This window comes from Heterocephalus glaber, unplaced genomic scaffold (assembly GCF_053883595.1).
Source record: "Heterocephalus glaber isolate CG9 unplaced genomic scaffold, H.glaber_assembly_v1.0 deba00001428, whole genome shotgun sequence".
Taxonomy (NCBI): Eukaryota; Metazoa; Chordata; class Mammalia; order Rodentia; family Bathyergidae; genus Heterocephalus; species Heterocephalus glaber.
The window spans coordinates 16805178-16831564 of NW_028258293.1; the positions used below are offsets into that span (position 1 = coordinate 16805178).

At 40.6% G+C, this 26387-nt stretch overlaps 2 protein-coding genes across 38 annotated transcripts in view; one reads left to right on the plus strand and one right to left on the minus strand.

The window, feature by feature from the left end:
- Btbd10 (BTB domain containing 10) overlaps positions 1-24252 on the plus strand; it is a 78584-nt gene extending 54332 nt beyond the window's left edge. For all 17 annotated transcript variants that reach the window (XM_021263831.2, XM_087211628.1, XM_087211630.1 and 14 more), the window contains one exon: positions 12249-24252. In XM_021263831.2, the coding sequence (XP_021119490.1) occupies positions 12249-12559 (311 nt within the window). In that variant the 3' untranslated portion in view covers positions 12560-24252. The remainder of the gene's footprint in view (positions 1-12248) is intronic.
- The window catches only part of Bmal1 (basic helix-loop-helix ARNT like 1), a 96490-nt gene continuing 84189 nt past the window's right edge, over positions 14087-26387 (minus strand). For 12 of the 21 annotated variants that reach the window (XM_087211623.1, XM_087211619.1, XM_087211627.1 and 9 more), the window contains 6 exons: positions 25105-25255; positions 24164-24252; positions 22271-22379; positions 19932-20025; positions 15809-15911; positions 14087-14757 (listed from right to left, as the gene is read on the minus strand). In XM_087211623.1, the coding sequence (XP_087067749.1) occupies positions 14597-14757; positions 15809-15911; positions 19932-20025; positions 22271-22379; positions 24164-24252; positions 25105-25255 (707 nt within the window). In that variant the 3' untranslated portion in view covers positions 14087-14596. Of the gene's footprint in view, positions 14758-15808; positions 15912-19931; positions 20026-22270; positions 22395-24163; positions 24253-25104; positions 25256-26387 lie in introns of all 21 variants that reach the window. The other 9 variants (XM_021263823.2, XM_021263826.2, XM_021263825.2 and 6 more) reach the window with 1 other exon arrangement.

The window sequence follows — 26387 nt, forward strand, 5'->3', positions numbered from 1 at the left end:
TGTCTTTTCTGCCGTAGCTTGCTCTATTTCACAGCCTACAAATCCGTGTGGTATGTGGGGGCATGCATGTGTACAGTCCCACGAAGCTGACAAGGCTTTTTGCCTAGTGGTAATCTTTGAAACCCAGTAGAATTAAAAACTACTTTTTAAAAATTAATGTGGAGGCCGGGGATTTAGCTCAGTGGTTCCGCCGCCTGCCTCGCAAGTGCAAGGACCCAAGTTCGATCCCGGTACCAAAAAAAAAAAAACTAAGATAATAGCTTATTTTCAAGTTAAATACAAATTACAAAATTTCTTTGTTATTTAAAGGCATACATTTTAGATAGTTTTTTACTTTAGGATTTAAATAAATTTCTTCTTATACCTTGTAAGATGCTTCTTTTATTTTGTTCTGCATAGCAAGGAATAGTTAGTGTAAGAGTTAGGCTCTGGAGCCAGATTATTTATCTTCAAATCCTGTGACTTAATTGAAGGCATGTAAACGTTGTCCCTCAGTTTCTTCAAAGTAGGAGCATTAATAGGTTCATAAGATTATTGTGAGGATGGAATGAGTTAACACATGAAAAGCGCTTAAAAGTACCTGGCACATAGTAATTTATCAGTATATATTTATGATGATGATAATGAAGATAATAGTGTTAATCAAGGACCTGGCTGAGCTGCTAGAGATCCTAGTAATGGGCTCCTGAGACATGGAAAGAATTACCAGAAGCAGAATTTTTGTGGGAAGATTTGGGGCTTAAAAACCAATGGAATTGCTGACACATATGAGATTCACCAGTGCTTGCCTTCACCACTTTGCACTTAGCTGCTTATTCTCAAAGCTAGAAAGAAGGCCACTTTATGTTGGGAAGAGAGGGAGGGCCTATCTAAGGAAGAGAGATTTGAGCTGGCATCTGATGAAAAGGAGGATTGTAGGCAGAGAAAATAGCAAGTGCAGAGGTATTGGTAGGAATGAACTTAATGTGTTTGAGGTACAGAAAACACAAATATGATGAGAATTGTATGGTGGAGATTTGAAATGATATAGTTGGTATGAGTGTTGGTAGGAAAAATAGTTTAGGGTCATGAGATGTAGAGTCTTATTCATAGTGAAGAGCATACTGGGCAAGTGTCTGAGATAAATCTTTCAGACTTTCTGAGCATCAGTTCCTACATCTGTTAGTGGCTATAATAAATACTCTGTATATCTTAGAGGATGATTGTGATGATCTAATGACATTCGCTAGAAATTACCCTTTTCCCACTTTATTTTCTCTTTCCTCTACGTGGCTACTCGAGCCATCTTTCACATGCTCTGAAACGTTGGAATTTCCGTGATATCACTTTAGACCAGTGTACTGTATAGTACTGTTTCTTCAGTCACATAGGCTATGAACTCCATGAGAGAAGTCAAGTTGGATATTACATACCTAACGTGGCCTAGTGCTTAGTTTAAGGAGGTTCTCAGAAAGTGAATAAATGATTTATACAAAATTTATTAGTGATAGTGAAGGCTTCCTTCTCTATCACAAAGGAATAATACCAGTGCTCTAAGCATCTGAACTAAATTCAAGTAAATTTTATGGAGCGAGTGATAAATACTACTTATTATTAACCCCATTAGTCATTTTAAAAGTATATCATATTACACTTCTACATATTTTAATATTTTTCTAAAAATATTTTATCTCACCCAACAAAATGAAAATTGATTCCTTAGTATCAGTCAATCCACATTAAAATTTCCCGTTGTTCCCTAGAAATGTCTTTTTAGCTGGTCTCTCCAAACCAGGTTCCAGACCAGGACTGCATTTTATAACTATTACATCAGATCTCTCAGTTGTGAATAGTTCTTTATTTATGACACTGCCCTATTTAAGAGTTTGTGCCAGTTGTCCTACTTCTGGATTTGCTGTACCGCTTCTGTGTTGTCCTTCAGTTTATTCCTCTAACTTCTGTAATTAAAGCTATAAGTACATGTAAAGGCATAATTTAAATCTTCTTCATTAAATGAGTGACAACCTCATTCCTCTATTATAAGAGTAAGTTGTTACTTTAACACGATAAGAATGTTCATCTCCCACTGCACGTGGTAGGATGTGCCTGTAATTCCATAACTCAAGAGGCTGTGGCAAAAGAATGCTCAGTTCCTCACAAAGAATTACCTAAAGATTATAAATGAATACTGGTTGCTAATTCTTCCCTGTATCAGTAATTTCATTAGAAAAGTCATTTTCTGTTTTGTCATTCCATTTACATTTATTAGCTGGTATTTTGTAAAGTAGAGCTTTCCTCTATCAAGTGAGGCTACTTGGTTACCCAAATTATCTCTGTTTTTAAGAGGAAGAAACTGAAGCAAAAAAGGTTAAATAGTTTATTAAAGTTTCACTGGAGTCACGCGGAACACGCCGAATCAGCCCGCTGCAGATAGGCAAGTCTGCACACGCCCCACCAAGGTCAGGAGTCACCCGGAACACACTAAATCAGCCCGCACCCCGGCAACAATCCACTGGACACCCCCCCACACACCCGGCTCCTCTGTACAGCCACCTGGTTCCACACTACAAAGACGCAGAGGACACCCGACCACCAGACCATGGTACTGAGTCCCGCCCCTCCCGGCCCAGAGGTAGGGGCTTCTGAGCCACCGTCCCACTGCTCCTGGTCCAGAGGAAGAGGCTTCTCGGCCACCATCCCTCCCGCTGCTCCCAGCCCACAGAAAAGGGCTTTGGGGCCACCTTCTGTCCCGCCGCTCCTGGCCCAGAGGAAGGGGCTTCTGGGGCACCATCCCTCCCACCGCTCCCAGCCCAGAGGAAGGGACTTCTGAGCCGCCGTGCCACTGCTCCTGGTCCAAAGGAAGGGCCTTGCCGGCCACCATCCCTCCCGCTGCTCCCAGCCCACAGGAAAGGGCTTTTGGGCCACCATCCCTACTGCTGCTCCCGGCCCCTGTCCCACCTCTCCCAGCTCAGAGGAGGTAATGTGTGCAGGTGCCAACAGCCCCCCCCCCACCCAAGTCAAAATGAGAAAACATGTAAATAAGTCTCAAAACCAGACTTCCAGATCACCTACAGCAACCCCAAAGGGAAATGAGATGGAACACTCTGACACTCAACCACCTGGACCCACTGAACTGGCAACAAAAGGGGATCTGGAAAAAATGAAATCAGAAATAATTTCTCAGATAACAGGAGAAATTGTGCTCCTAGTGCAAGACATGATTAATAAATCTAGAGAGGAGCTGAGGAACATGATGGAATCCCAAAATAGGAAACAAATGGAATCCATAAAACAGATGCAAATAGATTTCCAGGAGATGAAAAACTCCATTGAAAGTCTGCACAGCAGAATGAGCCAATGTGAGGACAGAATTTCAGATGTAGAAGATAAGATTGCAATTAATGACCAGGAAAAGAAAAATTGCTTCCAAATTATAAGGGAACATGAGAAATCAATCCAGCAGCTGTTAGACAATGCAAAGAAGAACATAAGACTGATTGGAGTCAATGAAGAAACAGGAGAGAGTGCAGATGACATAAAAAAACTTCACAGAAATAATGGCAGAAAACTTCCCAAGCAGGGAAAAAGAGCTTGACATACAGCTAAGTGAGGCATACAGGACTCCAAAAAGCCTTGATCAAAAAAAATCTACACATAGGCATATAATTGTTAAGATTCCAGAAACTCAACAGAAGAACAAAGTTCTCCAAGCAGTCAGAGAAAAGAAACAAATCATACAAAGGAAAGCCCATCAGAATCACAGCAGACTTCTCAACACAAACCATCAAGGCAAGAAGAGCTTAGAGTGACATATTCCAAGCCCTAAAGGAAAACAGCCTCCAACCCAGATGGATGTACCCTGCAAAACTATCTTTCAAAATGGATGGAGAAATAAGATACTTTCATGACAAAGAGCACCTGAGGAACTTCGTGACTACCAAACCAGCACTCTAAAGAATTTTACACAATATCCTAGGAAAAGACAATGAGGATCACAACCCCAGGAAGCAAAGCAGAATGAACCCATCTGGCACCACAAGAAATTAAATGTAAAGGGGGAGAACCCAACAAAAAGAAAAAGTCATGGCAATGACAAGTCAATATGTTTCAGTTATAACCATCAACGTTAATGGTCTCAAGTCACCAATCAAAAGAAATAGACTGGCAGAATGGGTCAAGAAGCAAAATCCAACAATATGCTACATACAAGAAACACACTTCATTCAAAAGGAAACTCATAGACTGAAAGTTAAAGGGTGGCAAACAATACTCCATGCGACAGGAACCTGAAAAAAAGCAGGAGTAGCTATCTTCTTTGCAGATCAAGTAGATTTGAAACCAACACTGATTAAGAGAGACAAAGAAGGACACTACATCCTTGTAAAGGGAAGAATCCAAGAGGAAGAGATGACAATCATAAATATCTATGCACCAAACACTAGTGCACCCAACTATATAAAACAAATACTAACGGACATGAAAAGTCATATATGCACTAATACAGTTGTAGTGGGGGACCTCAACACCCGACTGTCACAAATAGATCAACTAGACTAAAAATAAGTAATGAAATACTAGAACTCAAACTCTTGAACAAATGAACTTAACAGATGTTTACAGAGTCTTCCACCCCACAAAATCAGAATACACATTCTTCTCAGCTGCACAAGGGTCATTCTCCAAAATAGACCACATACTCACACATAGAACATGTTTAAGTAAGTGCAAAGGAATTGAAGCTATCCCCTATATATTATCAGACCATAGTGCGATGAAATTGGAGATCCATAGCAAAAGAAACTCAAAAAATTTCATAAACATGTTGCAATTGAATAACACACTTCTGAATAACCAACGGGTCACAGAGGAAATTAAAGAAGAAATCAGACAGTTCCTTCAATTAAATGACGATGACGATACAACATACTGGATTCTATGGGACACAATGAAAGCAGTCTTACAAGGGAAATTCATAGCAGTGAATACTCATATTAGGAAAACAGAACGAGCCCAATAAAACAACCTGATGCTGAACCTCAAGCTTCTAGAAAAAGAAGAGCAGGACAACCCCAGAGCTCATACAAGGGAGGAAATTATAAAGATCAGAGGAGAAATCAATGCAATGGAGACTAAGAGAACGATACAAAAAATCAATGAAGCCAAGAATTGGTTTGTCGAAAGAATCAACAAAATTGACAAACCCTTAGCCAACCTTATCAGAAAAAGGAAAGAAAAGGCCCAAATCCATGCAATTAGGAATGAAAAGGGTGAAATTACAACAGACCCAGCAGAAATCCAGAGGATCATCAATACCTACTTCCAGAACCTATACACCAATAAGATGGACAACACAGAAGAAATGGACAGATTCCTAGATACATATGAATTACCGAAGTTGAACGAAGAAGACCTAAAAATTCTGAACAACCCAATATCAAGCAATGAAATTGAAAACGTAATTAAAACTTATCAGCTAAGAAAAGTCCAGGCCCTGATGGCTTCACTGCTGAATTCTACAAGACATTTAGAGAGGAACTACTGCCACTACTGTTTAAACTCAATGAAATTGAAAGGGAAGCAATACTCCCAAATTCATTCCTGGAAGCAAGCATCACCTTGATCCCCAAAGCAGAGAAAGACCCAACCGAAAAGGAGAACTATAGGCCATTCTCACTAATGAACATAGATGCAAAAATCCTTAATAAGATAATGGCAAACAGAATGCAGAAGATCATCAAGAAGATCATACACCCTGATCAAGTGGGATTCATCCCAGGGATGCAGGGATGGTTCAACATATGCAAATCAATCAATGTAATACACTATATCAATAGAGCCAAGGACAAAAACCATATGATTATCTCCATAGACGCAGAAAAAGCATTTGACAAAATCCAACATGCATTTTTGTTTAAAACCCTACAAAAAATTGGAATAGATGGTCTCTACCTCAAACTGATAGAAGCCATCTATGAAGAACCAACAGCCAATATCATACTAAATGGTCAAAAACTGAAATCCTTCACGCTAGAATCAGGAACAAGACAAGGATGTCCACTATCACCACTCTTGTTCAATATAGTTCTGGAAACATTAGCCACGGCAATTAGACAAGAGAAAGAAATAAAAGGAATAAAGATAGGACATGAAGAAGTCAAATTGTCATTATTTGCAGATGACATGATACTCTATATAGAAGACCCCAAGAACTCCACCAAAAGTCTTCTAGACTTAATAACCAAATTCAGTCAAGTAGCTGGTTTCAAGGTCAACACACAAAAATCAATAGCTTTCCTCTACACCAATGACAGACTCACTGAGAGAGAAATAGGGCAAATAATTCCTTTCACAATAGCATCCAAAACACTGAAATAACTAGGAATCAACCTAACAAAAGGAATCAAAGACCTCTTCTCTGAAAACTGTGGCACTCTGAAAAGAGAGATTGAAGATGATATCAGAAAATGGACAGACATCCCCTGCTCCTGGGTAGGAAGGATTAATATAGTGAAAATGGCCATACTTCCAAAACTGCTATATAGATTTAATGTAATTCCAATTGAGATCCCAGCAGCATACTTCATGGACCTTGAGAAAATAATCCAAAAATTCATTTGGAAGAAGAACAGACCCAGAATATCAAAAGCAATTCTAGGTAACAGAGACATGGCAGGGGGTATCACAATCCCCAACCTGCAACTATACTACAAAGCTCCTGTGATAAAAATACCATGGTACTGGCAAAGAAACATACCTGGGGACCAGTGGAACAGATTAGAAGATGCAGAAACAACGCCAGACACACTCAGCCATCTCATCTTCGATAAAGGAGCCAAACACCCTCACTGGAGGAAAGATAGCCTCTTTAATAAATGGTGCTGGAAAAATTGGGCTTCAACTTGCCAAAGATTAAAACTAGACCTATATCTCTCATCATGCACTAAACTAAAATCAAAATGGATTAAAGATCTAAATATTAAAATAGAAACTGAACCATTTGGAACAGAGGTTAGGTAGAACCCTTGAAGACCTCGGTGTAGGAAAAGATTTTATGAACAAATCCTCAGTTGCCCGTGAACTTCCACAAACAATCAACAAGTGGGATCTCTTCTTATTAAAAGGGTTCTGCACAGCAAGAGAAACCACCAGCAGTGTGAAGAGACAACCCACAATGTGGGAAAAAATCTTCACCTGCTCTTCCTCAGATAAAGGTCTACTATCTCGAATCTATAAAGAACTTAAAAAGATCAGACCTCCCACATTTAAAGACCCAATCTGAAAATGGGCATCTGAAATGAACAGAAATTTCTCAGACAAAGAAATAGAAATAGCAAGTAAATACATGAAAAAATGTTCCACATCACTGGTCATTTGAGAGATGCAAATGAAAACAATGCTGAGATTGCACCTCACTCCAGAAAGAATGGCTGCTATCATGAAAACAACTAATAACAAATGCTGGTGGGGCTGTGGGGAAAGAGGAACCCTGCTCCACTGCTGGTTGGAGTGTAGACTCTTGCAACCATTGTGGAAATCAGTATGGAGATACCTCAAAGAACTAGGACTGGAAGTCTCATTTGACCCCACTATTCCACTGCTGGGGATCTTCCCCCAAAGAATTAAAAGAATCATACCACAGTCATATATGTACGCCCATGTTCACAGCAGCACAGTTTGTGATAGCTAAAACTTGGAAACAGCCCAAATGCCCATCAACTGGAGACTGGATAAAGAAAATGTGGGGTTTTTTTATAAAATGGAGTACTACTCAGCCATAAAAAATGAGAAATTAGAGACATTTATAGCTCAGTGGATGCACATTGAGGCGATACTCTTAAGTGAAATAAATAGGACACACATGTACAAATACCAAATAGTTTTTCTGGTGTGAGAAACTGAAAGTGTAAATAAGGACTAAAATGTATAATAGGTAATGTGAAATAGGAAGAAAAGGGGCAAAGGGGAAGGAAGTGGAAGGGCTAGGGGAAAGGATAGAATGGAATGGGATTAATATGAGAAAATGGAAAAATAGGAACAAAATCTTTGTCAATAGGGAGGAATGGAGGGGTTGAAGGGAGGGCTGGGCAACGGTGAAAAATAAGAACCAAGAGAGGCTATGTAAAGGTTCAAATTTCCAATGATGAATGTCGTTATATTGTACACCTAAAATGTACCAATGATTAGAATGAATAATCGATAATGCAGAATAGGAAGAAAAGTTCCAAAGGGGTAGGGGTAGTGGGAGGGGCAGGGGAAAGGAAAGAAGGGAAAGCAAAAATGCTGAGAAATGGAAAAAATGGAAATAAAGTCTTTGTAAATAGGGAAGGGTGGAGGGGGTGCAGGGAGGGCTAGGAATGGGGAAAAGATAAGAACCAAGATGCATTATGTAAAGGTACAATTCCCATTGAGAAATGTAATTGTCTTGTATACCTAAAATGTACCAATGAAAGAATTTAACAACAACAAAAAAAGTTTCATTGGAAACTTTTGCCTCAGTACAAGCTTTTTTTTTTTTTTGGCCACAGCGGAAGCTTTGATAAATTGGTCTTGACTTTGCCAAAATGGTTTTTTTTTTTTTTAACTTTTTGATGTTTGCTTTCTTTTTATTTATTTATTTGTTTGTTTGTTTGTTTGTTTGTTTGTTTATTTATTTATTTTTGGTACCGGGGATTGAACTCGGGTTCTTCCCCCTCGTGAGGCAGGCATCAGAACCACAGAGCTTCCAAAATCGTTATTAACCGTACTCTTCTGTATTTTCTTCAGTAACTGCATCTAGATTTGAAGCATTCTTTTTCCAAATAATGTGAGTCTACCCATATTTTCTCATCAGATTTATAAATTTTTTCCTCTTGCAAAACTAAATAGAATAGCTTTTATCCTAGTGGAGCTGTTAAGGTATTTCTGGAACCAAAGCCATTTTGTTCCTCCCCTCCTCCATTCATGTCCCCTTGCCTTCCCACTTTCAAGGCCCTCAAAAAAAGTCTGATTAAACATGTTGATTTTCATGAAAGCGAGATTGGGTTGGTGCAAGAGAGACTTGGGAAGGACAGGCCAGAACTTGGATGTGTGAGAAAGGATGATAGAATATAAGGCTGGAAGGATATTTTAAAACTCGTTCTGTGATACGATACTCATGTTCAGATATTGCTATAGTCAGACCTATCTAAGGCTATTTTACTTAATTTTAATCAAGATTTTGAGGTTGGTGGGTATTGTTAAAAAAGTATCTGGAGTTGGGGTCGAAAAGCACAGAGCTCCTACTTATCTCTCCACATTGTAGTTCCACTGAAAGTCATTTGGGCTTTCTGTTTTGTTTTACCTAGTCCTTAAAGGAACACTGTCAGCCTTACAGGGTTGAATTTAAAAAATAGTTTAAGATGGCATGGATGTGCAACTCCACCTAGCAGGCCATGTTACATATGGCCTTACCTCCATCACTAGGAACCTTGCCTGACCTTGGTAGAAAGCTCTCTTCTGTCATACTTAACTGAGACTATGAACAGAATCAAATTTAAGGGGGGAAAATCCTTGAATATTGATGAATTGCTCTTGCCGTAGAATACAGGAAGTTCAAGACTGAGTAATGATGTGTTTACTTAGATGAGATTGTGAATTCTTCTAACCTGTGCATCCTGAGCAAGAATAGCAAGACAAAAGTAGGATTTGCACTTATCACTGAAAGCTCAGTTATATACTGAAGCCTTGATTTCTCAATTTTGTCTTTTTGGACTTGTATGCAAAGTTTTGTTTTTTGTAAAATTTTAACAAACTAAGCTTGAATGAAACCTGAGCTTGCCTTTGTTTAATAAAGACGTGAGCATAGTGGCAGAGGTCTTACTCGGCACATGTGCCAAGAAGCTCTGGGTTCAGTACCCAGAACTGATAAAACATTTTTTTATTTAAGGACCTTCCTCTTGTGATCCAAATCTGACTTCTAACATTACCTCCCAGTTTTCTTCTTTAGGCCTCCTGCTCTAGTCATGCATTTCTCAGTCTGCTGAACACATCTATGTTCATGCCTCTGTAGCTTATCTCATACCATTCTCTCCTTAAAATGCTCTTCCCTGCTTACAGTGCCCTCTCTTTATTTCTGTCCATCCCAGCCTTGCTCATCCATTGACATCTAGCACAAGGAAGGTGTTATTATGCCATTCTGCTCTGAACTCTTCACATCTCCATCATTGCCTTAACACTACCTCCTAAGTGCATACATTTGCTACTTGGGATATTTTTTTTTTACTTTATGAACAAATTTCATCAACCCCAGTAGACAGTAAACACTTTTAAAGCAGCTCTATGGTATTACAGATTTTTGATGCAATCAAAAATCAACAAGTTAAGGTCCTAGTGAATCTGGAAGCCAAGAATAGACTTTATTTTTAAAGGAAAACTTGTTCTCCATAAAGTAGGTATTGAGGAAGAGGTTATCACATGGAACTAATATCCTGGTAGTTCATTCACTCTGCTCAAAGATTTGTATAGTGCCTGTAACACATCAAGCTCTGTGCTATGCACTGGGGATACTGAGATAAAGATGCTAGCTTTGCTGTATGGGAACTCTAGGTGAGCAAGTCAGACATACAAAAAGGTAATTACAATTTAGTGCTGTTAAGTATTACTATAAAGGAAATGCTGTGAAGCATAAGATACAAATTACTCTGTGGGAATCTGCTTTGCTAGAGGAGATTGGAGCTACAGAGGTGTGAGGCCCAAGAGGGAATCAGCAGGAGAATAATATGTATAAAATCACCAAAGCATAGTCAGGAAGAAAAGTATAAAGTTTAATGTGGCCAGTGTGTTTGTGTTTGAGAGGTCTGGGGCTAGAAGAGAGTATGGCATGAGAGTTGGTGAGATTGAGCAGGTTGGCACCCCCGTGTGAAAAAGAAGTATGGAGAAATATGGACCTTTCCCTTGAAGCAATAGAAAACCATTGATAGTTTCTGAGCAAGGATACAATATAATTACATATAGGACAGATTGAGAATATAATGAGGTAGGAATTTTAAAGACTGCTGAATAGTCCAGGAGGAATCAAGGACAAGAGACTAGAGAGACCTTTCTGACCTCTAGTACTGCACTTCAGATAGCGATAGTCTAGAAGTGTGAAACAAAGAATGAATCCTTTACTTAGCACTCCCCAACCAAGCCCTGGGTATCCCTTATTCTGTCACACTCATAGCCACTAAATATACTAAGTTACCAATAACACCTATAATATATTTCCTTATGCAGTAATCGTTAAATGAGGTCTTACTATGCAGGACTATTTTCTGGTACTATGGTCTAACTTTACCTGTTACCTGTTGTTTTATAAATAAAAGTTTTATTGGAATCATTTACATATTCTCTGGATGATTTCCCTTTATCATAGAGTTGAGCAGTTTCAGTAGAAACAATGTGTCCCACAGGCCTTTAATAAATATTTACTGTTGCCCTTTACAGAAAATGTTTGCTAATCTCTGGTCCAAAGTGACAATTCTTGCTAGTATAAAGGAGGGAAGGGACCTATGATAATTTCTGCGGACAGTATATCTTTGGAGAAATTTCCTTATTGGTAAATAATTGGAACATTTTCATAACTTACTGGTAAATAACTAGAAATTGTCCAAAATTTATTAGTTGTTAATTTTCAGTGACTCTGACCCAAAAGGAGAATATACGATTAATTAGAGAAAGCTGCTTTGGAAATGAAAATCTAAGTCAACTGCTTGGTTGTTGGAACAGTCATATTAAAATGATGTAGGCATTAAAATATAGGCATTGCCAACCTAGCTACAGAATAATCTAGAATCAGCTGAATAGTTCTTTGTCATTTAACAAAACAGAAAAGAAAATCCCAGGGGAATATAAAGATGAGACAGGCTTAAGGAAGCTAGAAGGTTAATGTGGCAGTAAAGTACAGGCCTTTAGGCCATGTCATCAAGTGAGGAGAATGGTTCAGAGATAATTCGGATGCGCACATAGAGCTCAAGGTCTGTTGCAGCTTGTATATCATTATATTGGGGACCCATCCCTTCCATACTAACTTTAAGTAAATTTTTTTGGTGGTTGGTTTATTGAATACCTGAAAGAATAGTGGGAGGTTTTGTGAGTTCCACAGTAGGATTTTAGTTTCTGGCTGTTGAACTGATAACTAGATAGATGGAATGTGTTTCCCTTGGTTTTAATTTCCATTTGTTCAGTATTTGTACCAAAAAAGTCCTGAAGGGCTAAACTGGGTGGGAAATTGCTTGTGTGTGTCCTGTTTTTAAAATCTTTCTTTCCTCCAGGTTATCCTACGTACAAAGAAAAAGTAAAGAAAAGGCCTGGGGGCCGCCCAGAAGTCATTTACAACTATGTTCAAAGACCCTTTATTCGAATGTCCTGGGAAAAGGAAGAAGGAAAGAGTCGGCATGTAGACTTCCAGTGTGTAAAAAGTAAATCTATCACCAACCTGGCAGCAGCTGCTGCAGACATTCCCCAGGACCAGCTGGTAGTCATGCACCCAACTCCACAGGTGGATGAGCTGGATATCCTCCCCATTCACCCCCCTTCTGGCAACAGTGACCTCGATCCTGACGCACAGAATCCAATGCTGTGACGCTGTCCCTGAAACCATAGCATGCTACTCTTCACAGTCTCCTCATCCACACTGCAAGGCCACTCTTCTTCATTGTGAGATGCACATGTTTAGGATATTGCAGTGTAGGTTTTTTAAAGACCAAAGGTGGCTGAATGGTTTTTTAAATGAGTACAATTCTAGCATCCTGAAGTTCCACCTATAAAAATGTATTTGTTTACCAGTAGATTTGTGAAATTGGTTCTTTGTATGGGGGACAGTCCTTTTTCACACATAGAGAGGTCTTTTCAGAAGTGGAAATTGGCAGCTGGGGTGCTTTCAAGCAAGACTGATATTCATCACACCCCAGATAAATGCAGACTATTACATAGTTGCACTTTATATATGGTAGTTAAATGGAACTGTTCAAGCCATTTTATAGTTGTGATGTATAATATAACTTAAGTGCTTCTATCAAAGTATTTCTTCAGTAAAATGTGTATAGCTTGCTGCCCATGATGAACAAAATAGTATTTATCTTGGGCTTATTTGAATGATTAGGACGAGATTCAGTGCTCATATCTTATTGGTTCACTTATCTCTAGTGCTGCTTCACCCTTTGAGAGTGAGTCACATGCAGGGAGTGTGAACATCAGAGGTGGTTTATTATCCAGTCTGCCTTACCCTTAATCTGTTCACAGATATTTATTTACTAATGTTTTTCTTAAGCATTATGAGGTAGGAAAATGAAGTGTTTGTTCTTTGTTTACTAAATGATTGTAACTCAAGTTTTTCATCAAAATAAAATTCCATTGTTTTAATGTTTCAGACCAACTTTATAACCACCTTGGCCAGATTTCTAGTCTCAGGTTAGATTTTCTGTCTTATTGGTGTAAGTACAACTAGAAATCAAATAGCTTTTCAAATGAACTCTTAATTTGGTATATGTGTGACAAAGCACTTAAATTTCTTACTAATTATAAAATATACTATAAATCTAAAGTAATATTAGAGCTGAAAAGAGAGTGTGCCCTGGTCCACCACAATGAGATGTGAAATGACTTTACCCTAAGGTTAAGAGCCAGTTTCAGATACTAGTTCAGTTTTTTGCATTATATTGTGCTGCTCTGCTTAGCAGATTCATGCAAATGGTGTCTTAAATATTCTGTGGCCTAATTCAAGAAAGAATCAGAAATATTTAGGTGGTTTGGGTCGGTGGTCACTTAATGTTTGAAGCCATACAATTGTAAATAGTGGTAAGAAGAGTAGCAGTGGAGAGAAGTCATAATTGTGGACATAATTGTGCATTTGTAAATTCAAAGGATTTGATATCTGTGTGTAAGAAATAATAACTTTGTTCTCCCATAAATCGAAATGTCAACAATTTGGAAATTAACTATTTTTCACAATGCATCTAGCACGGAGGAAGTGATATAAATCCTGGAACTGTTATGAAGATCAGAAGGCACTACAAGTGTTAGTACCTGTTGGAATACCCATGGTTGGAATTGATGATACAACCCTACAGCATGTAGGATTTTTTTCTAATTATTTGAAATGAGAACAGTATTTATAGAACAAGGGAAACATTTATTAAAAATATTTAACTGTCTAATACATTATACTTTAACCCATATTTATAGTAAAGGATTCTTACAAGGAAGAATAAACGGTTTTATGATACAATTAGTATAAGAAATATCCACATGGGGGACTTCTTTGTAGTGTAAAAACACCATACATCTGAAATGACCATTTGCATATAAAAGCTACCAATGATGCTTCTGTGCACAATGATTAAAAAATTCAACACAAACAGAATCCAAAATATACAATTAATGCAAGCTATCCACAGCTAGCCCATTAATCAATGATGAGGAAACACTGGAGCAGGCTTAGTTCCACTTTGTCTGAAGTTACACATAGTAAGATTGACTTGTATCAATGGCTCTGAGATGGCTTTTATGAAGTCGGTACATAAAAGCTGTTTTCTCCCTATCCAGTAAGCTTCACAGACTGTAAAACTCCACCAGTAATGCACTTTGATACTGTAGCTGTTGCCAAAGCAACATGTAGTGTCTACAGCGGCCATGGTAAGTCGCTAAAGTCAACAGGGCCACCCAGCCCAGCATCTGCTTCCAGGAGGCTCATGATGACAGCCATTGCCGCTTCATCATTACTGGGACTACTTGATCCTTGGTCGTTATCTATCATGTCTATGCCTATGTGGGGGTTCTCACCTGTGAACAGAGATGAAGATTGGTCAGTAATTTTTTAAAAAAGCATGTTTATAGACTTAGTAAGCAATTTCTAAGTTTTTGTTTTGTTATGATCCTGGGGATTGAACCTAGGGGCCCTGTGCTACTGAGCTACTTCTCCAGCCCTTTTTAAATTTTTTATTTTGAGACAGGTCTCACTTAAATTGATCAGGCTGGCCTTGAACTTGGGATCTTCCTGCCCGAGTCTCCTAAGAAGCTGGGATTATAGGTGTGCACCCCTGTTCCTGGCTCTACAGCATACTTTTAATGAGAAAAATTAATATTTAGCAGTACACTGAGATAGGCTGCTTCTGGGTCTATAATGGCAACATATATTATATATATTATATGCAGAGTCCACCAAAAAATGTATGCACACTTCAGCAGTTTGCCATACTAATAAATGTCTGGAAGCTCATGGCCACCATTTTGAGCACCTCTTGTACTTGTAGAGGCCAAAGGTAACTTGTATTAATCTCCTGATGTCTCAATAAATTTAGTATTAAAATATTTATGCAAGTTTTTCTTTTCCTGATGTATACATTTTTTGGCAGACTCATGAATATATAAGTATATATGTACACCATACATATAAATATGTTGCTTTTTTCAGAGGTAAGAACCAGCCCTTTAGAAATAACACAGTACTGAAAATTCAGTAAATATTAAAAATATTTGTATTGACCTCATTTTAATGTTCTAGTAACCAGCTGAGAGAGTTACAGAAAGAATGGCAAATAGGAGAGAAGACTAAAAAGATGGATGAGGTGAGAGATAAAACTGCCATCATTTAATGATTAGTACCCCCTGAAGATTATACCCTACATGGGAGTAAACCTGTGGTCCAGACATCCTTGGATCCCCATCAAAACACAACCATTAAAGTCAATTTTGAAGTATTTAAATCAATTTCAAACCTTTACTTATCAAACTTTTCTAGAACTAGCTTGTTTTGTGCACTGAGCTCTTAAAACCTTTATGCCAGAGTTTTTACAAGCCCATTGAAATGGACATGAATAATAACGCTACTTACCAAGAATAGAAGAACTATCAGAATATGGATAGCCTGGATTCTCCTGTGCCTGCCCTGGTAGTAGGCCACTGGAAGGAATGTCTGGAGTCCCTCCATTTAAAATCTACAAGCGAAAGGGGAAAAATGTGAAGTTTTCCACTCTTGTTAGGAACTTCCAATCAGTACCATGTGCAGTATCACTAAGAAAATAAGCATGTTGGGAAGAGAAATAAGGGAGAACTTGAAATGGGTTTATCTTATTATCAGATGATTTCAAACAAGAAACTGTTAGGAACAGTCACAATAAGAAAAAACTTCTTCCCCAAACTAACATTTTATCTGCATTTGATAATATAGGTGGTGGAAAGGCTGAATAAAAAAATCCCTGACTACCTGAGATCATGCTGTCCACATGCCTCTTTAAGGACAAAGCCTAAAAGTCAGCCCAGCTGCGCAGTTCCCCTGTAAAGGAGTAAAACATGGCAACCAAACCATGAAACCATGTTTCAAAAGAAGAAATAACGGGTTGTTAACAAGCTGTGAAGTGACAGCTCTCAGGAGTCACAAATGAATAGCACAACACGAGAAGTAAATCTTTGATGATCAGGTATATTATAGGTATCAATTTCAGTAACCTCCAGTTTTCTTTCTTTTTTTTTTTTTTGAGCACAGGGCCTTCTCACTGAGATACATCGCCAGTCCTTTTTTTTTTTTAAATTTGAGACAGGTGCTAAGTTGCCCAGGCTGGACTGAAACTGGATCCTCCTGCCTCAGCCTCCCAGAGTATTGGATTACAGGTATGCACTACCACGCTGGGCGCATTAACTTTCTTAAGGTAGGCCACTGAGAAGATTGTACTACTCCCAGATTATTACTCCTCCTTGACTTTAACTCTCTCTCAAAGTCCCTCCCCACTCCAAGGTCCTGCTCCTTGGCTGAGTTGCATTCTTTCAGAAGTCCCTGTATTTGAACCTGAGCAGTTTGGTAGCTGCTGGGTTTCAGGAGTAGTGATTTCAGACTTTGCCAGCAGGTGGCATTACAACATTGTCTCCACATTCAGCTTTTTGGTATAGGGACCCACTTACGCTCTTAAAAATTATTGAGGACACCAAAGAACTTTTGTTTATATAGGTTGTATTTATCAAGGTTTACTATATTTGAAATTGACATTTTTATACTATATTAAACCTGTTACATGTTAGCATGAATAATAACATTTTATTGAAAATTAAATATTTTCCAAAATAAGAACAAAACATGAGAAGTATCTCATCGCTTTACATTTTGCAAATCTAATGCCAGGCTTAAGAAATTTCTACTGGATTCCCATAGTTGATTCTCCTTTTAGTCTAAAGTATATGAAGGAAATCCACGTCCCACAGACTATGTAGCTGGAAAAGGGAGGCATATTTTAATAGCCTTTCAAAGTAATTGCAGTATTCTTATTCTTTGATATTACATCAACACTTCACATGTGGAAGTTTCTTAGATGTTAGTTGCGTATGAAATCTGAAACTATGTCAGTTTTTTGTACTCTTGTATTAAAGTACGCTGATGTATCTTGGCACTTTGCATGGATCTTTCACCACTGAATGATTTAAATATCTTGCATTGGTCATTTATAGGATAATGTTTCACTGAGGTTTGCAGATCTTCCAAATGTTGACACATTTAATTATACAGCATCAAAACATCACCATTGTTGTAAGTTTTGGGAAGCTGTAGAACTCAAAGTAGCAGACACAAGTTTCCTAAAAATTCCAATTTTTGCTTGAAAGTGCAGATTTTATCATGAGAAGCAAATGCTATTGGTTGTTTTCCCTAAAGTGACAATGTGTGCTAAATACTCAAGTCTTTACAGCAATAGTTTATTAGAGTACAAATGATGTCCTGTGAAACAGGAAGCTAGTTTGGCTACAGCTTAATCAGACACATGCTTTTTCTTGAGACAACTGTCATACTCCATATGCAGCATAAATGCTTTAAAGTAATAGTTTTTACTACTTCATTAAGGACTTTCTGGATTGAAACTGGCTTTTAAATTATTTACTTCTTATTGTGAGTATGTGGTGGTGAAGAATACAGTGACTTCTAGCAGTTTGGTGCCACTGCTCTGATTCTTGCAAAAGCACCAGAGTTTCACACCCAGCATTGTTCCTGCACTGACAGTGCACATAAGACACAGTGAAAAATTAAGAGTAATGTTTTAACATTATGATGATACCTTTGACCTTGCGAACACTCGGAAGGATACTGAAGGCTCCCCAAGAGACCACAGATGACATCTGCCAAACTGCTGCTCTATCTGAACTTGCTGTGGTGCCTCTAAGATGTCCCTGTTCTCCTGGGATCCATGGTGGCCACTTAGCCTCCCCGTTTTAGCTTGATCCTGACTGAAATAACTGCAAGCTAAATGACAAATCTGAAAGTGACTGGGAAGGGGCATCTTTACTCTTGTGGGTCTGCTGCACCATTTAGTGGTGAGGTCATTTTTAACTCCATCTTGTTTAGGCTGCTTTGCTTGTAAATCCTGCTGCTGTGGATTCATCTCATTAAAGAATACATTCAAAATTTCTTCTCCCAGACCCATTGTAATAAGCCCTCTAAAGAAAAGGAAAAAAATTTCATAAATACCTCAAAAATACTGGGGGCTTTATGGTACAGAGCACAGATTTGAATTTCTAGGAGTTGTGAAAAGAATTGGAAGTGATGAAACCTGGATTATAGATCAGGGCCCTATTTATTAAACAAATGCTGCGGAGATGAATTTTTGTCACCTGTAAAATTATGAGGATGAGAGAGTATATATGAAAGTGCTCTAATATTTAAGCACTCCTGGAGTGATAAAATCTATGTCTTAGAATCCTTTACAATACCAAATGGTCAAGTGCCTAAAACTGAATTGAGAAGGAGAAACAGGGAGACCACCCTCGGGAGATATGGAGGAAATAAATAGAACAGAACGAAGAGTCCAGCCAGCAAACAGTGGGATGTCCAGATTTCATCTGTTGGCATTTTCTGAGTCATTGTTAAGGGCTAGTTACTCTCACATACATTTTCTCATAACAGAACTTCACTTACAAAGATTTTAGCTGTCCTAACAAACAGCCTCATTATAAAGAAAACTAAGGCTTAGAAGTTATGCAGAATTACATAAGTAGCATATGGCAAAGCCAGGCTTCAAACTAGGTCTATCCTATGTTGACCATTCTCTTACCCACTAATTTATTGGCCCTCAGCCTTTTAGGGGGAGCAAAACCTTTTTCAAATGGAAACTTCTGTAGAAGAGTCATATATAAAATGGTGGAAGTAAGCTGCCCCAGTAGAAGCAGGTGTCCTGACCTTACATTCTCTCCTTGCCAACTACCCTACCCACCTACCAATGCCACTTAGTAGCATCAGCATCACCTCTTGGCAGTCTGAGCCTCTGAGAAGCCTAGTTTTGAAAAATCCCTGCCTTGCTTTTGATGTAATTATGCCCTAAGGGTCTTGCCAATGTAAATTCCTGCTTCTCTCTGTATCTGTTTTGAGAAACAGAAGACCACATCCCAAGAAGCTGCAGGTCCTTGGGTTGACATCTGGCACTATGAGTACATTTATGGCTTAATATGCCTAGATTTCTATGTTCTTTGGCAAGATAGCAAATGAGTGTTTTCTAAACTTCTTTTTAATGTAATCTTTTAGCAGCTCTCATGAGAGCTGGTGACTGATAAAACTACTTGTACCCAATACACAGGAAATCCTGAAGCCTGGCTTGACTTTCAGAGCACCGCTGGTGCTACTGCTGTTTACAGTGCCTGCCGTAGACACTAAAGCTATCTTCTGTATGTTTCTGTGTAGTTACTGATCCCTCCCTCAGGGAACCTTTTGAATTGCTCCCTCAGTGAAATGAACTGACAGTTCTTCATTCCTTAGAATGTTCTGCTTTTCCACATCCACGCAGAATAAATCCTCTTAAGGATGTCAGCAGTCCTCCAAAGCTCTACCACTCTGCTTTATACTTAGCCTTACACATGCATGTACGTCAAGTAGGAAAAAAGTCTTCACTAGTTTCAGCAATCAATGTGTAATCCTTTACTACCACCCATAACATTTCAGAACCTGGGCAAGAAAGAGGCTGTCTAGCCTAAGTCATCAGACTCACCTTCTTGCCTCCTGGAGAGGAGGCATCAGGGGGAGGCGTACTTGTGATGTTCAGTGGGCTAGAACCACAGCTGGAAGGCGACGACCCTCTTATCCTGTCAGAGAGAGAAGAGTTAGTTACATTTTCTTTTCTCTTGTCAGGGGTGTGTATTAAGGGATGGAGACAAAAGAAGGATGAAGATCTGGACCTCTTTAGGGATTGACAGACTTTCTGTAAGGACCAGGCAGCAACTATTTCAGTCTCTGGGCCATTTGGTCTTTGTAACACTAGTCTTCTCTGCCCCTGCAGCTTGAAAACAGCCACAGACGATACATAAATCTATGAACATAGCTGTCTTGAAATAATTTACAGAAATAGGTGGTGAGCTGGATTTGTTCTGCAGGTTCCTGGTCTGGAATGCACACACTGAAGTCAAGCATTTCACAAAGCCCTTGAATTAGGGTTTGGATTCTTGTGGTGAATTTCAAGTAAGCTTTGTTTCCTTGCAAAATCCAGGTGAGTTGGCGACCTTAGAAATTTAACCCTACATCTTTGATACTATGAATTGGAAGCAAATGATTCATCTTGTTCCCTGTAAACACTGTTTGACTAGTGAATACACTTAGGAAATGGAATGTCCCACGGTAGCTCAGCCACACCTACAAAGTAACATAAGAGTAGAAGCAGTAATCGTAGCAACCTCTAAAGCAACAGGTGATAGAAAATGGATCTGGTCTTTCTCAGACTATCTCAGCAGTGGAGATTTATAGAAGGAAAGACTTAGAACTGTAAATCTACATAAACTTGTCAGGCTGCAGGACTTCAGAAAAGGAAGCCATGGCTTGGCACTGAAGCTCGAGTTCAGGAAGCATGATGGCAGCTGTGTTACCGCCCTGCTCTCAGCTATTCCACGGATGAATGCAGCTTTGGGGTCACCTGGGGATGACCCAAAGGTCTCATGGGTCCTGGCTTGTACTGCCTACTTCTCTAGATTTGTGAGGGAACAAATTTTCTCTCCTGAATTACAAGCTCTTCAAAGGCAAAATACAATTGTGTATCATGGACTCTCAGCACACACAGATGGCTTCTAATTGCTTACTGAAAAATTGTTGTGTCTGCCAGATCTCCCTGCTTAGGACTGAAACCACTATTTTCCCAGGCTCCCCCTCTTGAAATTGCCTTTTCATCATTCTCTATTTCATCTTCAACACCTGGCCCTTACAGTATTGGTTTGTGTATTCATAGTGTCATCACTGTAGGCCAGGCCTCATACTACCATTATCTCTCTCTAGTCTAGTGCACTTTCTGTAATGCTTAATGCTTTGGTTGTCTGCTGAACATCCTGCGATGAATGGAACTCGACAATTTTCTTCAGTCCAAACTGCTCGGCATTATTTTGTAGGCTTTTTAGCCTCCCATCTTAGCCCTGTGGCTGGCTCCTACATCAAGCCTGCCCAGTTAGGCTGTCTGCTTCTTGAGCCTGAACATGAAACTCAAAACCTTACCCGCCCCCCCGCCCCCCAAAAAAGTGTGCCTGGTTTTCTAGAGGTAACATTGAACCTCACTGTAAACCCTGGCCAAGACTGTGCTCAAACCCCCCTCCCTTGCTGGCTTCAGCCCATGCATTTTCCACTTTTCCTCTTTAATATAAAGAAAACAACTTTTCAAAAGATTTTAAGGTTCTTGAGGTCAAGGATTCTGGTAGTACTACATTTAGATAGTCTCACACCAAGCACCAGGTATGTAGTGGCTGATTATACTGCATGCTACTCCATCTCCTTCCTGAGGCAGAGGCAAGCAGCCAAACCCAATGATCTGAGGGGCTGGAATAGAACTACTACCTGTGAGTGCCCCATGTGGCCCACTGGAAAAGAGGTCAACCTCCAGTTCTCCAGACAGGCAATCCAGTGGCAGCAGGGAATATTAGCCTTTCCCCCCTTTACTATGATTGTATTCCATTGGGTTTACATTCCTAAGTATCTGTCAATAGAAGATCCTTGAGTCATACACAGAGCGTTAGGAATTGAGTCTCCCCACGAGTCAGTCCCCTTTAGCTCTGACCTATTTTGGTTTAGCTTCTTTATTTAAGGCAGAATTTCTAAATGTCAGCACTCCTGATATCTTAGACTGGCTCATTCTTTGTGGGGATCAGGAGGCTGTTCTTTGTACTGTATGATATTTAGTAAGCAGTATCCTTGTTTTTTTTCCCTGGATGTTTAGCAGCAACCTCCCACCCAACTGTTATAACCAAAAGTGTCTCCAGAGATTGCAATATATTTCCTGGAGAGATGTGGTGGGAAAGAGAATTATCTGGGCTTAGTACCACTGGTTCAGGGAAACAACCAGAAGGTGCTACTTGCCTGTGGATTTCCATGATTTCCTCAGCAATCATTCGACCTATTTTTCCTGCCCCAGCCCTGGTTCCCCCTGGAATCCCTGGAACAGTGGGATGGGTCCTCTTTGGGCCACCTACAACAAAGGAATCTGAGAGTGGGAAAGGGGAAAACTGAGGAAGAAATACTATTATGTGTCAAAATCAGTTCATCCCATGATACCCTTTAAGTTCAACGTTGGGGTTGTGCCTTGTCAGGAAAGGATATGCCAGCAAGGAAAGCCTCAAACTTCCATACAGGATCAGAGACCAGAGTGTTGGCATGGGGCAGCTAACTCCCTTCATGCACTCAAAGTGTTCACTGGACATCACTGTGCTTTGTGCGAGGGTTACACAAAAAGACAGTATCCCTGCCCTCAAGGAATCAGTCTAACGTGGCTAGAGCAAAGAGGTAAGTTTGGTAGGTTAAGCATGAGACACCCAACGAATCCAGTGTCAGGTGTAGCCTTCTGGAAGAGGTTAACTCTGAGGTGACTCTTGAAAGATGAGTACAAATTACCTTGGCAGATAAAGAAGAGCATAGCAACCAACACGTACAAAGAGCACTGAGCACTTGGGAGTCTATTCCAAGGAATTCGGGAGTGATGAGGGGTGAATCTGGTGCACCAAGTACCAATCAAATCCTGAGGGGTCTTGGATGCCAGGCTAATGAATTTGGCCAGTACCCACAAAGGGTAAGTACCAAGGACTTTACATGGAGAATGTACTAAGTGAAATTTCAGTTATGAAAAGTCCACCACACAGAGAATGAATTATACCTGTGTATCACTTAACAACAGGGATACGTTGTGAGAAATTTGTCACTGGACAATTTTGTCATCGTATGACCTACTCAAATCTAGATAGTATAGCATACTACACACCTAGGCTATATGGTACAGGCTACAAACTTGTACAGCATGTGATTGTGCTGAACCCTAGAGGTGAGTGAAACAGTGGGATTTATGTAGCTAACTGCATCTGAACAGGGTGAGTGATGTGTGACTAGACATTCCCATGGCTACGTGGTCATTAGGTGGTAGGAGTTTTTCTCCTCCCTTATAATCTTATGGGACCACTATCGTGTAAGCGTTTTGAGATGATTGGGAATGCTGTTAAGCTGCCCATGACTATGATGGAGGATGAGGCAGGACAGTGAGATTAGAATTAGGAAATTAACTGCAATACTCTAAGCAGCAGATAAGGAGGGCAAAAGAGCAGTGATGATGGGTTAATTTAAAAGAAGGAACAGAATTTAAGATTTAGATATCATGGGGGAGAGGCAAGGGCCAAGATTTCTGGCTTAAAGGACCAGATAGGGAAGTGCAGAGAATGTTTCTGATGTTCTGAACTTCAGGTGCCTCAGTGACTCCAGATGGCTCTGTCTGGGTGGCAGCTGGAGAGACATGCTGGAGCTCAGGAGAAACCAGGCTGGCACTGTGGATGTGGGCATGAACAGTAGAGAGGTGCAAACTGTAGCCATGCTAGCAGAAGGAGTGCCACAAAGGATGAGTCCAATGTGGAGGGCTGGGGCCAAGGTCCACTGGCTATAGTACATGCCCCAGTGCCAATAGACATCTCGCTCCTAACCACAGGAGCCAGTGACTGTCACCCAAACCCACTGGGCAACAAAGCACAAGGGAGTCAGAGTTTGCTATTTCAAGGGCTTTAGGGACCCAGGTGACCTCAAAAAGTTCAATAATGAGTTCCCAATATTCAGACTCAACAGAAAGTAAGACGATGGCTTCCTTAGTACTCAGGATCCCTTTGAGATCTCCCTTGTTCCACAGAATGTGACAGCAGGGGACCCTGAACAGCTGGAGTTAGGGATCTGGCCGCAAGCAGCTTCTCATAGGGAAGCCCCGATGCAGGACATAGTTACCTTCTCCAGAGGGCAGCATGCTGTCCATGCTGTGGGGGGATGCTGTGAGCTGCGGGAAGGTTGGGTCCCCGCCTTCCAGGACGTTGGCTCTGTGAACATCCCAGCAATAAGGAAATGTGAGTCAGGGCTGCTCAGAACTGTGCGTCTTTCACCTTGGCCAAGGTGTCCAGTGTCCACTCTGGACCTGGACAGGCCAGAAAATGAAGTCTGTCTGAGTGCGAACAGGTCTCCTCACTGTCTCATAACCCAATGGACGCATCTCGGCCTCTGACCTCATAGCCTGCCTGAGCCTTTCTAAGTTGTGCGGGACACAGTCCAGTGGAAGTGGTGGCTCCAAGAACAGACTGCCACTGCCCCAGTACCTTCTCTACCACCAGGCTACAGCACAACCAGTCCTCAGTCACCTCGAACCCCAGTTGAGGGGTAGGATGCTATGGGGAAGGAGATGTGGGGAGGAGACTCCTTCCCTCCTGCTCACCTTGAAGGTGGCAGCAGCCTTGGAGGGCACATTCCAGCTGCCAGTGCTCCAGCCTGGGTGGCATGGAGACCTGCCCATTCTCAGCCAAGGCCATAAGAGCTGTTGCCTGTGTGAGCCTTTCATGGGTAGTGAACCCCTCCTTCTACAGCAGCACAAGGGGATCCCCAGGGTACCGGGCCTGTAGAATCCAAAGGTTGAGTGCTTAGTCCAGAAGGATAGCTTGCGGTCTCCTGGAGTGATTCCATGAGCCAGGGCTTGCACGGTATGCATTTTAAAGCTTGTCATTTGTTAACAACCCTTTCTGCCCTCTGCCCTTTCTGTGGCTTCATTAATAAGGGGATGTTAATAAGGTGCCATTAAAGGATGTATTACTAGCTGTTGGCTGCACTCTTTCCCCAGGTAAAGACCCCAAGCCATCTCTCTTTGAAACAAGGGGGCCTTTGCTTATCGGAAAAATACTTACAAAACAACAGTGTTGGTTGAGACAATGTATTCTACTTCCTTGGTCCAAGGGTTCATGAAACTGAACCATCGACTTCGTAGTGTGATGAAAGAACCATCTTTGATTTTAAACTTATAGCAATTAGTTGTAATCTTTTCTCTTGTCTGTAGAACTAAAAATGCAAAGAAATCATGAATATTGTCATTTCCTCAAACCCATGTAATTAAACAGGAGACCCAATACCAAACACCAAAGGTACTTAGACTCCAGCGCCTCACTCTAATAAGCCGAGGGAGCCAGTGCCCAGTGCTTCAGAGAACAGACAGTTTCTGAGAGCCTCACTCAGAGCCCTTCAATTTGCTCCTCTGTCATATTTTCCTCATAGTCTATGAAATTAAGGCTCCGGGGAATAATGGAATCAGCTGTGACTAACACCAGCAAATAAGTCACTGTCCAAAGGGGTCATACTCTTTTTTCCCCATCACAAAGACCAGAGGCAGTATCACACTTGTCTCATTTTCAGGAAATCCGAAACTGTACAGGCCACTGACCTATTCAAGCCTCATTTTTTCATGGAACACATGTCAGGAGCACCTTTCAGGTGGCAAGCACTGGAGAAAGAGGAAACAGGGTATGATTCCTGCCCTCGGAAGAGGAGTGAGTCAAAGGTACACGGAGGAATCAAGAGATCAGAGTCAGGGCCGGGGATTTAGTTCAGTGGTTTCACCGCCTGCTGTGCAAGCACAAGGACCCGAGTTCAATCCCCAGTACCAAAAAAAAAAAAAAAGAGATCAGCGGCTTGAAAGATGAATCCATTTGCCAAGAGGAAGAAAAAGGAAAGAATCCAGCAGTGCAGGAGGAGCACAGGGCGGCCTGGCGGGGAGGCACCAGTGAGAAGGTTGGTGTAGCTTGTGTAGCCTCTACAGGCAGGAATGAAAGTGAGGATCTGGGTGAGGGCCAGGAGGTGGAGAAGGTCTTGGATTTAATGCCCATCAACGTCTAGGCTTCAGTGTAAAGGGAGGAGGGTTGCAAGCACTGTCAGGGTCAGTCTATCCAAGGATAAACGGGGTAACTGTAGAAGACAGACTGGGGGTGAGAGGGAGCAGGCAGACCCATTAGGAGTCTAAATCAAGTCTGCAGTGGGCACAGAGGTTGAACAAGGGTCACAGCAGTGAGGGTGGTAAAGAGTGGACTGTGGAGATGGGTGTCGGAGGTGAGGACAGTGAAGGGAGGGGTCAGTGTTGCTTCCTCAGGAGGCTGCCTATGGCCATACCATTAGTCAAGGAGGAAAATACAGAGGGAGG